At 37.2% G+C, this 15,687-nt stretch overlaps 1 protein-coding gene across 4 annotated transcripts in view; it reads right to left on the reverse strand.

The window, feature by feature from the left end:
- inpp4b (inositol polyphosphate-4-phosphatase type II B) overlaps positions 1-15,687 on the reverse strand; it is a 181,739-nt gene that overhangs the window by 18,074 nt on the left and 147,978 nt on the right. For all 4 annotated transcript variants that reach the window (XM_084093431.1, XM_084093430.1, XM_084093433.1 and 1 more), the window contains 7 exons: positions 14,968-15,161; positions 14,053-14,176; positions 10,471-10,597; positions 8,896-9,036; positions 8,691-8,788; positions 7,229-7,341; positions 5,739-5,893 (listed from right to left, as the gene is read on the reverse strand). In XM_084093431.1, the coding sequence (XP_083949557.1) occupies positions 5,739-5,893; positions 7,229-7,341; positions 8,691-8,788; positions 8,896-9,036; positions 10,471-10,597; positions 14,053-14,176; positions 14,968-15,161 (952 nt within the window). The remainder of the gene's footprint in view (positions 1-5,738; positions 5,894-7,228; positions 7,342-8,690; positions 8,789-8,895; positions 9,037-10,470; positions 10,598-14,052; positions 14,177-14,967; positions 15,162-15,687) is intronic.

Consider the following 15,687-nt stretch of genomic DNA (forward strand, 5'->3'; position numbering starts at 1 on the left):
CCCTACTTTAACTACTGTGATGGATTTTTAATAGATAAGATAGTATCTTTTAAACTAACCATGTTTCTAACATCTAAACCTTACTTCCCCTTTTAGGCCTGACATTCTAACACTTTAAAACAAAATGTACTAAAACGTTCTGGTCTTTGCCCTTTTGTGTTATGGAAAATTCTGAAGTGCTGACAATGACAATATCAACAATATACTGTCTGCATTGTCTCATGACAATATTGAGTAATCAACTGAACTCTTAACCCTTTCCTATGTTTTTTTTTTGATGATTCGTGATAATTTTGCTTCTACAGTGGGGAGAACAAGTATTTGATTCACTGCCGATTTTGCAGGTTTTCCCACTTACAAAGCATGTAGAGGTCTGTAATTTTTATCATAGGTACTCTTCAACTGTGAGTGACGGAATCTAAAACAAAAATCCAGAAAATCACATTGTACGATTTTTAAATAATTAACCCTCTGGAGTCTGAGCTGTTTTCTGGGCCCTGGAGGTGTTCTGACATGCTCTGACATTTGTGCTTTTTTCAGTTATTTATAAACATGTTAATGGCAAAGGTGTAAATTCACTCTATATAGCACAAACAGGGCTACCAAAATATCTGATCAACATGCATGTATATGTTTGAATTTTTAAGAGAATAATGTTTATGCGTGGTTATTGGAAAAAATAAAAATGAAAGTTGCAGAAATAAGGCCACAAAACACATACTAAATATGTGGCAATAAGACTTTTGACTAATGGATGTCGTCGCCTATAGTTTTTTCTTCAAAATGATGTGAAAATAGTCTTGCTTTATCGTTCACATACATTGATTTAAATTGATGTAAAACAGGTTTTGCTTGGAAAGCCAATATGCGAGGGGGGCGTGAACGAGGAGTGGTTTACACCTGAGAATACAATGTCCCACCCACTCTGCATAATAATTAGCCATTCATTCAGGTGTGAAACTGACTGAGCCACAATGCAAGGACAAAAGATATATTTAGAAGAAGACTTATATTGACCATTTAAGATTTTGCTTACATCTATCTTGTAAATATGTTTTGCTATTTTATTAAAAAGGTTACAATTACAACAATAATTACAATTTCAACAATATTTCAAGTGTACTCTTTCTTTGTAAAAAAAAAAGATTATAGGCCTACATTTTATCTATGTATTCATTAGTTTGAATATAGCCAACATTGGAACAGCTAACATCTTAGTTGATGACTTTATTTTTGACAAAAATAGTATTTTATATATAGAAATTGCTAAACAAAAGCTTATTTGACGAGGCAGTATATTCTACAGTAAAAACTGTACCCAAATCTACTAAACAAAATGTTGTCTTTCATATTTCGCCTGACTGTAACGTTGTTTTCATGAAATATTAGGGCATATTGTTAATTTGCAGTTTAATACGTTGCTTATACAAATAGCCTACATTTTATTTCAACATATTTCAGTCGATTTTTACTCATCTCAGTATAGCAATACAGTTTGCTAAAACATCATCATTCATTCACACACGCGATTTAAATTTAAACTGTCTTTGCCAGCTATGGTAAACAGCGCGCATCTCTGCCGTTCATTCATAAACAGAAACCCACGTGAAGAAATTCACGTGAGAAGGAAAAAACTTACTAGTATTCCTCAGCTCACTCCTCCATATACCCGCACTTCTGAGGGACATTTTCCATTATTATTATTCCTCACAGTGCTGCAAGACGGTGTAAACAAGTAATGATCTGAATAAACTTGTGAGTTTTCTCGAGCTGTATGGGGGCGTTCACAGGATTGCGCTTGGATTGCCTCAGCTATTTGCGTTTGAATAGTGCACGCTCTCCGTGGGTGGAGTCACATTACATTTGAATTAGCTCTAATGAGATCGACTGGAATCGCTCTCTTTTAATACAGATTTCACAAGATGGGAATATTTGTTTTTTATATAAATTACTTCATTTAAAAGAAGAGAATTCAAGCTTCATGCCTGTGTGTCTGTATGCCTGTTTGACTGAGTATTCGCTGAGCTACAGTTCATTTTCGGGCGCGTTTCAGAATGGACTACACTGGCAGAGAGAAGGCAGAACTCGCTTCGTGTTTATTTTTCTTTATTTGGCAAAAAGCACAACACTTTGTTTTTTATTGTGAGTATACACAAAAATAATACACATTTAACAGAATCGATTGATGTATGAAACTCCTATGGAAAATCAAAGTCAACAGAGTATTTATGAGTTTCTTTTACACTGATAAAAAAAAAGCGAGCTGGTATCGCCGGCGATACCGTCGACCTCAGGGGGTTAATTAGCATTTTATTGCATGACATAAGTATTTGATCACCTACCAACCAGTAAGAATTCGGGCTCTCAAAAACCTGTTAGTTTTTCTTTAAGAAGCCCTCCTGTTTCCACTCATTACCTGTATTAACTGCACCTCTTTGAACTTGTTACCTGTATAAAAGACACCTGTCCACACACTCAATCAAACAGACTCCAACCTCTCCAAAATGGCCAAGACCAGAGAGCTGTGTTAGGACGTCAGGGATAAAATTGTAGACCTGCACAAGGCTGGGATGGGCTACAGGACAATAGGCAAACAGCTTGGTGAGAAGGCAACAATTGTTGGCGCAATTATTAGAAAATGGAAGAAGTTCAAGATGACGGTCAATCTCCTCGGTCTGGGGCACCATGCAAGATCTCACCTCGTGGGGCATCAATGATCATGAGGAAGGTGAGGGATCAGCCCAGAACTACACGGCAGGACCAGGTCAATGACCTGAAGAGAGCTGGGACCACAGTCTCAAAGAAAACCATTAGTAACACACTACGCTGTCATGGATTAAAATCCTTCAGTGCACGCAAGGTCCCCCTGCTCAAGCCAGCGCATGTCCAGGCCGGTCTGAAGTTTGCCAATGACCATCTGGATGATCCAGAGGAGGAATGGGAGAAGCTCATGTGGTCTGATGAGACAAAAATAGAGCTTTTTGGTCTAAACTCCACTCGCCGTGTTTGGAGGAAGAAGAAGGATGAGTACAACCCCAAGAACACCATCCCAACCGTGAAGCATGGAAGTGGAAACGACTGCACCGTATTGAGGGGAGGATGGATGGGGCCATGTATCGCGAGATCTTGGCCAACAACCTCCTTCCCTCAGTAAGAGCATTGAAGATGGGTCGTGGCTGGGTCTTCCAGCATGACAACGACCCGAAACACACAGCCAGGGCAACTAAGCAGTGTCTCCGTAAGAAGCATTCTCAAGGTCCTGGAGTGGCCTAGCCAGTCTCCAGACCTGAACCCAATAGAAAATCTTTGAAGGGCGCTGAAAGTCCATTTTGCCCAGCGACAGCCCCGAAACCTGAAGGATCTGGAGAAGGTCTGTATGGAGGAGTGGGCCAAAATCCCTGCTGCAGTGTGTGCAAACCTGGTCAAGAACTACAGGAAACGTATGATCTCTGTAATTGCAAACAAAGGTTTCTGTACCAAAAATTAAGTTCTGCTTTTCTGATGTATCAAATACTTATGTCATGCAATAAAATGCAAATTAATTACTTAAAAATCATACAATGTGATTTTCTGGATTTTTGTTTTAGATTCCGTCACTCACAGTTGAAGAGTACCTATGATAAAAATGACAGACTTCTACATGCTTTGTAAGTGGGAAAACCTGCAAAATCGGCAGTGAATCAAATACTTGTTCTCCCCACTGTATCAAGTAACAGAAGGGTTCGTCTATGAAAAACCAATCAAACTGTAGGGAAATTATGTAATGTATCATGTCATTTTCGCCATGCTCCTATTCTATAAAAACTGTTGTATTCCTGTTTGCTGGTGGGATTCTCTCTGAAATTTGTCTGAGATCCTCCGGCCGTGATTAAAGCTTCTTCTTGGGGGAGATTCTCTGGTGAACTGCTCGAGAACTCTCCCGGCCGTAATTACAGTTTTTTTTCCCATTGCTAACACACAATTTTGCAAACTAGGCTGGTTTTATCAAAATACTTAACAATTAAATTGTAGAAAATTCTTCAGATTGTTCACATGCACAGAAATATTTGCAGATACACACACATGCCATTGAAACATTTAAAAAAATAATTTTTCACCAAAAAAGTCAGTGCAACATATGCACAGCAGATATATTTACATTGGACTGAACACAAATATGCTCACAAAAAACAGTAAACTGAAATAGATTGAATTTTTAACAATTAAAAATTGAGGTGTTTGGCCAGGTGGCACATGTATTGGCCAATTAGCTCATGTAGTGTCATTTTGAATGGCAGTGTTTTGAAATGGCAAACATGTGACTTTATGTCAGATTGTTGTGTCTTATGCAGAGAACCGTGTTCGGTGCATTTAAAAAGTGCCATTTTGAATTGCAAAATGTATGTAAAGCAGAAAATTTGTTTAGACTTTTGGAGACTTGAGAAGAGGTTTTGCTCTCTGTGTGTCAGTTTAAATAATTGTGCTGTGCATGTCATTTTAGTGTGTTAGCAATTGGAAAAAAACATGTAAAGGACATTTGCTGAAGTCTGTCTGTTTATTATTGCTGCGCAGCAAGTTAGTTAAGGGAACAAGTTAGGGATTACTAACTCAGCCAACGTCAACTGTAGACGCACTAGAGTATAAATATTATTGAACGGGGACGTCGACTGTAGACGAGACCCAGATAGACTAAATGTTGACTGTAGACGTTCAGGGACGTTGATTGTAGACGAGACCCAGGTAGACTAAACGTTGACTGTAGACGCTAGGGGACGTCGACTGTAGATGAGACCCAGATAGACTAAACGTCGACTGTAGACGTTCGGGGACGTCGATTGTAGACGAGACCCAGGTAGACTAAACGTCGACTGTAGAAGCAAGGGGACGTCGACTGTAGACGCTAGGGGACGTCGACTGTAGACGAGACCCAGATAGACTAGACGTCAATTGTAGACGCTAGGGGACGTCAACTGTAGACAAGACCCAGGTAGACTAAACGTCGAATGTTGACGCTAGGGGACGTCGACTGTAGACGAGACCCAGGTAGACTTACGTCAGGTGTGAAATAGAAGAGAAATGTACCACACTACAATGTGAAACATCCCAGGATTTAACTAAGATCATCAAGTCCATTACAAATAGCATAAAAACACAACATACAATTCTGACTTTTTTTCTCCCCAAATTCTGACTTTATAAACTCGCAATTGCAAGTTTACATCTCACAATTCAGAGGAAAATACAGAGCTCCTAAAGAGCAGCATTATTATTACTCACTACATCGGCATTACACAATGACATGAAATCACACAGAGAGAAAATGTGAGAAAGAGAGAAAATAGTATTAATAATATATTATGCATTTAGATTTTTTCCTTTCCTATCTAGCCAAAAAGAATTGGTCTATTCTATGGAAGCTTGTTTCCGCCAGGGAATAAAAAAGGTAAATGTAAATAGATAGGAAAGGAAAAAATCAAAATGCATAATTATATTATTAATATTATATATATATTCATTTTCTCTCTTTCTCACTTTTTCTCTCTGTGTCATTTCAAGTCATTGTGTAATGCCGATATAGTGAGTAATAATAATGCTGCTTGTTACAAGCAGTATAGTTCATCTTTGCTACATTAAAACACTCAAGACAGACTTTATTATCAGGATGAGTTATTAAAGGTCAAGTAAGAGGTTAAAGGTCAGTGTAATGTGAACGCATGCATGCACGAGCAGGACAGGCGAGCAGGACTGATGAAGCTTACCTGCGCATGCAGTCCAGAGCTCGCACAAAGTAATCTTTATTGAGCTGGTGCTCGTCCCGCAGCAGAGAGCACTGCTCCAGCGTCACTGACATAGACGTCCTGTCTTTGGCACTTTTACAGCTGGTGAAGCGGATACCATTCATCCGTCGACAGATCTGAGGAGAGACGTGACAGATGGGATCGTTTTTAATTTCGCTGCCTCAGGATGAAGTGTGGCGTTGATGAATTGATGGTGATAAACTTGATAAACGTTCACTCTACGCTGGTTAAACTTTGCAACTAATCTGCGGATCACAATTACAATCTGTTACACCCCTACTTTTGATGAATGTGTATTATAGGGATAGTTCATCCAAAAATGAAAATTACCCCATGATTTACTCGCCCTCAAGCCATCCTAGGTGTCTATGACATTCTTCTTTGAGTCGAACACAATCAGAGATATATTAAAAAAAAATATCCTGGCTTTATAATGGAAGTGAATGGGGCGAGATTTGAAGCCCAAAAAAGTGCATCCCTCTGAATTGTCAAAACACCTCTCAAAATGCTTGCTACAGATGCGAAAAACGCAGAAAATCGAACCCGATCCCAATTTTTTTATGACAGACGAAAGTTTCGGAGGCAGTGTGTAAACGTGATTGACACAACAAGAGGTTGTATTTATTTTTGACGTGCGAAAATTTCGGACTCAGTGTGCAAGGACCTTAACCCCTAACACGATGTATGACGTAGGATGTAGGAGTATCGTAAGCTTAGACGCCTCGTGGTTTAAACAAATAGGGCTGCTCCTCTTCTCTTATATCGAAATCCTCAGATATTTCTCTTTAAAATTTCTTGTTTTGACTTCTAATTCAATATTTTTTTTGATGGATGGACGCTTTTTTTTTGGGCTTCAAAATCTCGCCCCCCATTCACTCCCATTATAAGGCTTGGAAGAGCCAGGATATTTTTAATATAACACCGATTGTGTTCGTCTGAAAGAAGATAGTCATTTACACCTAGGATGGCTTGAGGGAGAGTAAATCATGGTATAATTTTTATTTTTGGGTGAACTATTCCTTTAACTACTACCCCCAGCCAAAACAACTCACTGAGTACAAACTTTTAAACCAGGGTTCACCAATCTCGGTCCTGGAGGGCCGCTGTCCCTGCAGAGTTTAGCTCCAACCAGCTCCAACACACCTGTTTGAAAGTTTCTAGTATGCCTAGTGAGACCTTGATTAGCTGTTGGTTCAGGTGTGTTTAATTGTGGTTGGAGCTAAACTCTGCAGGGCAGCGGCCCTCCAGGACCGAGATTGGTGAACCCTGTTTTAAACATTAAATCAAACAAACAAGCAAAAAAAAAAAATTCAAGATGGTAGCAATTACCCACTCAAAAGTCCATTTTGGCATGACTTAAAAGGAATTGCATTGTTTTGCAAATGTGAGCTAATGGAACACAACAGAGCACACTTCCTGCACAAACTCTATGACCTTGAACTCAGCCTCACCATTCCTGCAAGCCACAGGATCTCCACATTCTTCCTCTTCTTGGTTACTACATTTTGTCCGAGTGTGTCGAGCAGTTCCTTAATATCCGTCTGCGTCTGAAAGCATGGCAGGCCTTTGGAAAGAAGAGACAAAGAGAGAAAACACTTGAGATGTCACGCATCAACGAGTTTAAAGAGGGCTTGTTTGTCCCTGTATCGACAAGCACTAAAGATGAGATTGAAAAGTCTGGGGACATGTTATTTTTTGATAAACAGAGAGATGGAAAGAAGACAAGATGTGACATGCTGCGATGCAGTTTGGCATCCGTCTGCTGGGAGCATTCATCATCCAAAGCTGTCACGCTCCTTAGACGTGATTCACATTTCACGGAACAATACATTCCTGCACTCAAATCCTTAAAACATGAGACGCTGTGCTCTGCACAAACACAGCAGAAGTGCCGCACTGAGCGCGAAAAAATAGGATATTTGTTTAGCCTCATTTTCATTCTAGACCTCATTCGTATTACTTCCTTTTCAAGTATTAACAAAGCACAAGTTGATAAACAGACTTTAGACAAAAATATGACGAGACTGATTTAATATTCCTATTCCTTCCTGATTTAAATCTCTTTATCAGCCAATAATCAAAGGGTTTAAGTCCCATTATAATAAAATGACATTCTTTAATTCTGTTTATTGGGCTTCATGCAAACATTTATCTCAGTTCAACCCCAAAATTATTGTAAGATTTTATAATAGGGTTCCATTACTTAATGTTAGTTAATACATTAGCAAACATTAACTAACTATACATTTGTTACAGTATTTACTAATCTTTGTTAATGTTAGTTAATAAAAATACAACTGTTTATTGTTAGTTCTTGTTAGCTTGGATCCATTAAATAATATTAACAAATACAACTTTTGATTTTAATAATGTATCAGTAAATGTTGCACATTAACTGAGATTAATAAATGCTTTAGAAGTATTTTTCAGTGATAGTTCATGTAAACTAATGTAGTAACCTTATTGTAAAGCGTTACTAAAATGATTAATAAGAATGTTGAGAAATTAACGAGAATGTTGGGTTACACTTTATTTTAAGGTGTCCTTGTTTCAGTGTAATTATACAAATAAGTACTGAGTAATATTAATGAACAACATGTCCTTACTATATTATTGGGGTTAGGGTTTTGTTTAGGGTTAATTGCATAATTGTAATTATGCATAATTTACTGTTATTATGATTACATGTAAGATGTGTAACAGGGACACTGTAAGATAACGTGTTACAGAATGTTTGCATTTTAAATATCAATATCAACAATATTTGCAGTGCACAATCCTAAGTTTCTAGCTAATTTCTAAATAAATAGTCTCTGATGTTCCTCATTTGCAAGTGGCTTTTGATTAAAGTGTCTGCTAAATTACTAAATGTAATATAAAACACAAAGCTCAGTTCTTGAGTGTTGAACTTACATTCAGACGGCACTGTGTTCGTTAAGGATTTATAGTAACCTTCTAGAATCTCGAAGTTCTTCTGGTTTATTCTCTCCTGTAAAGATATGTCACCAAACCTGAGAGGGAGAGACAAAGAAGAGCACATCAATCATGCATCAGCTCAGACATGCTTGTGTGCTTGGCTGTGCACTCATGTTTCAAGTTCATCAGTCAGTGCTTGAACCTCTCAGCGATGGTTTGTTGCTCATTTATGCCCACATTGAAGAGCACGGGGAGCACGCGTAGTGGCTTGCCCTCGCGCAGCTCGTCCGGGAGCGTTTGGAAGGCATGATGTGGGAGAGGCACCTCGACAGTGTAACGGTCTCTGGGATTAAAAAACAAAACAAATAACAGCTCACATTTCCAAACTCTATCAACACAAGCATGCAGCTGCTCAACTTACAGGTTCACACAGCTTCTTTTACAGTCTTTTTTTCCACTTTTGAAAATCTTTTTGGTTCCACAAAGAACCTTTCAGTGAACAGTTCTTAAAATAACTTCTTTATTAGAGTAAAGAACATTTAACTAACCTTTTTTCCACATGCAGATTTTTATTAAGCTGAATGTAAAAGAACCAAGTATAATCTATGTGAATATAGCCATTTTATTCTAATATAATCATGTTTCTGACTGTGTGTATGTGTAGAGGTCTGTAACAAGAATGGAATGTGTTTGAATATTTTGTGGACTCGCGCTCTGCCATTACATAAATGATAAGATTTCGAGTGTGATTTTTGACATAGGCGAAAGAAGCCACTACACACTATAAAGAACCTTTTGTGGAATGGAAAGATTCCATTGATGTTAAAGGTTCTTTATGGAACCACAAGAACATATATTTTAAAGAGTGTTCCGTTCAAAATTTTGGGGTTGGTAAGATGTTTAAAAGTTTTTGAAAATGGTCTCTTCTGCTCACTAAGGCTGCATTTACAAAAATGCAGTGAAACAATACAATTGTGAAATATTATTACAATTTAAAAGAACTGTTTTCTAATGTAATATATTTTAAAATGTAATTTATTATCTGAATTTTCAGCATCATTACACAGAAATCACTGTAATATGATGATTTGATGCTCAAGAAACATTTCTCATTATCATCAATGCTAAAATCAGTTAAACCGCTTCATATTTTTGTGGAAACAGCTAAATATTTTTTTCTGGATTCTTTGATGAACAGAAAGTTCAAAAGAACGGCATTTATTTGAAATAGAATTTGTGGAAATTCAGAAATGTTAATTTGGTAACACTTTACAATAAGGTTCATTAGTTAACATTAATTAATGCATTAACTAACATGAACGAACCATGAGCAAAACATTTGTTACTGTATTTGTTAATCTTTGTTAACGTTAGTTAATAAAAAATACAGCTGTTCATTGTTTGTTCATGTTAGTTCACAGTGCATTAACATTAACAAAGATTAATAAATGCTGTATAAGTGCAGTTCATTATTAGTTCATGCAAACTACTGTAGTAAACTAATGTTAACTAATGAACCTTATTGTAAAGTGTTACTGTCTATATTGTAACATCATATATTTTAAATATTACACATTATAAATATTAACGTCAGGACTCGAGCTTGGGCTGTCGGAAGTGCAGCTGCGCTGCCTGTAATGACACCGGCTCTGACTCATCGTGGTTTTAAAATTCCCAGATGTTTCCAAGTTTTCATGACTGTGGGAACCCTGTCTATGAATGCGCACTGACAGACACATGCATTGCAAACCCGCTGTGAATGTGGGGTTTCTCTCACCGTCTACCGCTGATGGTGGGCTGCAGACTGACTGCTTCTTCAGACGCTGCCTCTGTGATCCTGAAGGTCACTCTGTGCAGGTCAGAGATCCCCACCTCCATGTCTTCCAGCATTCCTATTTCTTCACCTGCATGACAAACATCTGTGTTAATATATATATATATATATATATATATATATATATATATATATATATATATATATATATATATATATATATATATATATAGACTATGTTGCCAAAAGTTTTGGGACGTCTATCTTTAGATGCACATAAACTTGAATGATATCCCACTCTTAATCCAAAGAGTTTCATATGGAATTGGCCCACACTTTAACAGCTTCAACTCTTCTGGGAAGGCTTCCCACAAAGTTTAGAAGTGTGTTTATGGGAATTTATGTCCATTCTTCTAGAAGCGCATTTCTGAGGTCAGGCACTGATGTTGGATGAGAAGGCTCGCAGTCTCTTCTTTAATTCATCCCAAAGGGGTTCTATCGGATTGAGGTCAGGACTCTGTGCAGGCCAGTCAAGGCTTTGAGTACTGGTCATGTTGAAATAGGAAGGGTTCATCCCCAAACTATTCCCACAAAGTTGGGAGCATGAAATTGTCCAAAATGTCTTGGTATGCTGAAGCTTTAAGAGTTCCTTTCACTGGAACTAATGGCTTGTTTCCACCGAGCGGTACGGTACAGTATAGTACAATTCGGGATGGTAAACCCTGATTTGGCTTGACAAAAAATGTTGAATTGGCTCAACTACAAAAGATTTGTTACAGAATAGTTGCACCTCTCCAGAAAACAAATAATGTCAAGGTGACTCAACTAAACGTTTTTTTGTATCACAGACATCTTATTTTCAGTTCGTATAACTGTTATTTACAAAAGTTGAGTCAACAAGAAAAAGCTAAGGGAAATTAGTACTAAGATTTAATTTATATCTTAATTTTTTTTTTACAGTGTAGCTCAAGGATTTGGAACAGAGCCATTATTTGTTTTATTTTTGAATCCTTTTTACCTTTGAGGACGTGTCCTTAGGGAGGTTTTGTCAGGTTTCACTAACTTGGGGTATATTTGGTCCCTAAAGTAAAGCCAAGTTAGCATTTACATTACATTACATTATATTACATTTATGCATCTGGCAGGGGCCTTTGTCTGACTTCCTCATGCATATTTAACTAGTAAAAATGTAGTGCATCCTGGGAACCCATGATCATAATATTCACTTAGGCAATGCTTCACTAGTTAAGCTACACTCACTAAAAAAAAACTGGTTCATAAGGATGTTGTTCAAACTAAAACTAAAACTAAAGCCATAAAAAACAAAATTGAAACAAAACAAACATTAACTGAAAAAAGTTTATTTTGTTCCTGTTTATTTCCTTCGTTCCCAAGGAAACATTTTTCATTTTCATTTAATTTAACTTGATGCACCAAAATAACGAATACTGGAAAAAATTACTATAAACTATAACTAATAAAAATGACAAAAGCACACAACAAAATGACTAAACCTTTACCTATATAAAAAAAATAAATCTAAAAGATCTCAGTGATACTAAAATAACATTGCCTAACTTCAACATTCATTTACCAACCAACCCTATCTGACCAACTGATAGGAATGCTGAATCTGGAACATGTTGTATTTCATCTTAACCCATCTAATTCTCTAAACATTTCTGCAAGAGTTACATGAGTAAACTGTTGAAAATAATCTCCCCACCGGCATTGCCTCAAAGGATCAGCTTTCCCTGTGTGCAGCAAACAATTGCAGTGATTCATGAGTCATCACACACACTTCACATCAAATAATCACAACAGCCTCGAGGTCTTCAACACAGCAAGAGCAGTGAACTTAGTTCAAAATCTAATCTAAAGAGCGCGTACAGCTGGAAGTGTTTACTTTAAAGTTTGGTTGTTGTTGGAAACAGCAATACGAATAACCACACTATGATTATACAAACTCTTATTGGCAATAAGCCAAGGTTGCATTGCGGTCAGTAAAACCATGAACTTAATTGTCACGATCCACACACCAAGGTAAGGGAGAGAAACAGGTGGATCCAAATACAACACTTTTATTTGTAGGGCAATCCAATTCGTCGTCATCCATGCAGGGGTCAAAATCCATGTTAGCAGTCCAATAACAAAATAAACAAGGAACAAAACAAACTCAAACCAGGAAACAGACTTCAAGAAGTGTAAGTGACATACCACAATGACTCCGTGAACTAAACAATGTAATGGGAAACAGCTGCGTGCAATGATGAGTGATGAGAACAGACAAAGGATTGTGGGAAATGCAGTTCCAGAATGAATGTGACAGTAAGGGAGAGAGACCTCTAGTGGACACCCGGGGAAACACAAACCAGACACTGTGACATTAATAGCCTCAAAATGGCTTATTTTTTCAATTAAAACACTTCTAACAGCAATATGATAAAATAGGGATGCACTGATGTTATAATTCAAATTATGCTTAACAACCAACAAATAATTGATATTAAAGTTCTACTGCTATTTAGTTTACATTACATAAACACTAACAACTAAAATAATGCTTCAGTTGAATTTTGCCATCATGACATTGTAATGTACAGTATGAAAAATTGAGATTTGGTAAAGATTACATTTAACAGTGTTATTTATTAATTATTATATTTTTAACTCTTTCCCCGGCAGTGTTTTTCATCCGTTTCACAAAAATGTCATGGCCCCCAGAATATTTTGTTGTGTGAATATCTGAACATGCAATATATCAAAAGAAAGAACAGACCCTCTGCTTAAAAAAAAAAAAAAAAAGTTTTATTCGGTTACACTTTATTTTAAGGTGTCATCATTACAGTGTAATTATATATTTAAGTACTGAGTAATATTAAGCAACTACATGTACTTACTATAGGGTTAGGGTTTGGTTGAGGGTTAGTTGCATGTAATTATGCATAGTTTATTGTTATTACTATGGTAAGTACATGTAACATATTTTTTTATCAACACTTGAATATGGGTGTTACATGTATGGTCTGTCTCCTATGTTTCATCGTGTTTTTGGTTAAGACCTGTGACCCAGTTTTCCCCTGTCTGTCTAATTAGTCCTCTCCTTCACCTGTGTCCTGTTAATTATCTAATTAAGTTCCTTTTGTTTGCTCGATGTATTTAGACCACATTTGCCAATGGCGGGGAAAGAGTTAAATATTAAAAATGTAATAACTTTATGTGAGCATTAGATGTCTTAAATGTTAAAACTGTAACAACAAGAGAAATGAGATTGCACAATTAAATATCAACTGACATTTAAAATATATACTGTATATATATACATACATATATATATATTATTTTATTTTTTTAAATAAAAAATCTAAAAATATTGTCCAATATCCGTTACGGTATCAATACCATTTTGCATCCCAATGACAAAAGATGCCAAAATTGCAATAAACAGCATTTTATTAATAGTAATAAATCAGAAAATTACATATTAGGGTTTCACTAAGTGACATGAACAAAACCGAATTAAATTGTTAATCGCAATCATTTATATGATAATTAATCGTGTATGATCTGATGCAGGACACTCACTGTAAGTGCTGAGCAGACTCTCAAACTGGGCCACCAGTCCGACCGCATGCAGCTGTCTGAGAAAGCCCTTATCCTCCAAACCCGCGTATAAACGCATGACAAATCCACACGCCAGTGCAGCCAGCTGTGAACACAACACGCAAAAAATCAAAAAATTAGATGTGTGAACATGACATGGGGTGAGAAAACAATAATAAAAAAACTGGTCTAGACAGTTTTGCATTAATGTTAGAACAGAACAACTCCCTTCCCCACACACATTTGACTAAAAAGACCAGGCAATCATGTCAAGTCACATTTATTTACACAGCGCTTCACAGTAATAATAAAATGGCAGTTTTAATATTGAAAAGTTCTTCAATTATGAAACAAATTCAATTTCAACTGTAAAGCAGCTCTAAATGTCATTATTCAGCTAAATTCAGTTCAGTGTTGATTCATTTTAGTCCAATGACGGTGTCAATGTTGCAAAGTTCAATAGTTTGGAAGCGAGCTATAAAGCAACAATAAAGCAGCTCTACAGAAGATAATATCATTATTCAGTTCTGTGTTGATTCAGTAATAGTGCAAAGTTCATCAATTATTAAACTAGTTCAATTCAGCTATAAGCAGCTCTACTGAAGACATTGCAACATGTGCAGCGCAAGTCTGTCCTATAAGCTACATAAAATCATAATGAGAACATTATAACTGTGTGCTTGGGACATGGATTTTAATGGTGAGACTTTTGTTTTTGTAATCAGGCTCTCAAAAATTATATAAAAATTTGGATTAAGATTTATCGGCCTATATATCGGTTATCGGCTTTCAAATATAAAGAAATTAGCGGTTATCGGTATCGGCCAAAATGTTCGTATCGGCGCATCCCTAAGCGTATCTGTTATGAAATGAGTGTTTGTCGTCTGGGTCACTCACTGCTTGGCTGAAGACAGTGTCCCGTCTCTGCTGCAGCTGGAGACCCTGCGCTGAACTGCCCGCCGCCTCCTGGAGCAGGACGAAGATCACCGAGCGTCTGGCTCGCTCCGCCACCGCTGACACACACTCCTTCAGCGACTGGACCGCGACACCGAGCTGATCCCGGCCGTCCAGGGGGACGGTCAGGGGACGATCTGAGGAAAAACAGGACATTATGACCCAGTTTCCCAAATTTCCAGTAACCTACCATTCCAAAAGACAATTTAGACTGGTTGCGCATCAGAAGACATATGTTAAGCATTAGTAAAGTGATGCAGGGATGACAACATACTTTTGTAGGCCAAAACCCAGGAAAAAGTTAACATTTGAGCACCAGCTCCATTGTGCTGAAATAAATGGGTTTTTGGTTAAATGCCTGGAATGAGGTCAAGATATGTCCACGTTTTATTCTATGACAGAAAATTGTGATCGTTTTTAAAAGCATTTAATTGTCTTGTAAAAGGCAGTTGATAGTGAGTGTCTAAATAGGTTTACAGAGGTTGTTGGAGACATTAAACTTCATCAGGTCGAACAGGTAAACTCATCTACTGAATAGTCCGCTTTTACAGCCTTATTGTGTATAATCGCACTCTTGTAAAGTATCCGGACTCAAAATGTTTTTAAAGACTGAGAGAGTTGTCAGAAGCTTAGTGACGGTGACGTTGAAGTCATGTGACCGTG

Source organism: Abramis brama (genome assembly GCF_963993115.1).
Source record: "Abramis brama genome assembly, chromosome: 2".
In the NCBI taxonomy this organism is placed as follows: Eukaryota; Metazoa; Chordata; class Actinopteri; order Cypriniformes; family Leuciscidae; genus Abramis; species Abramis brama.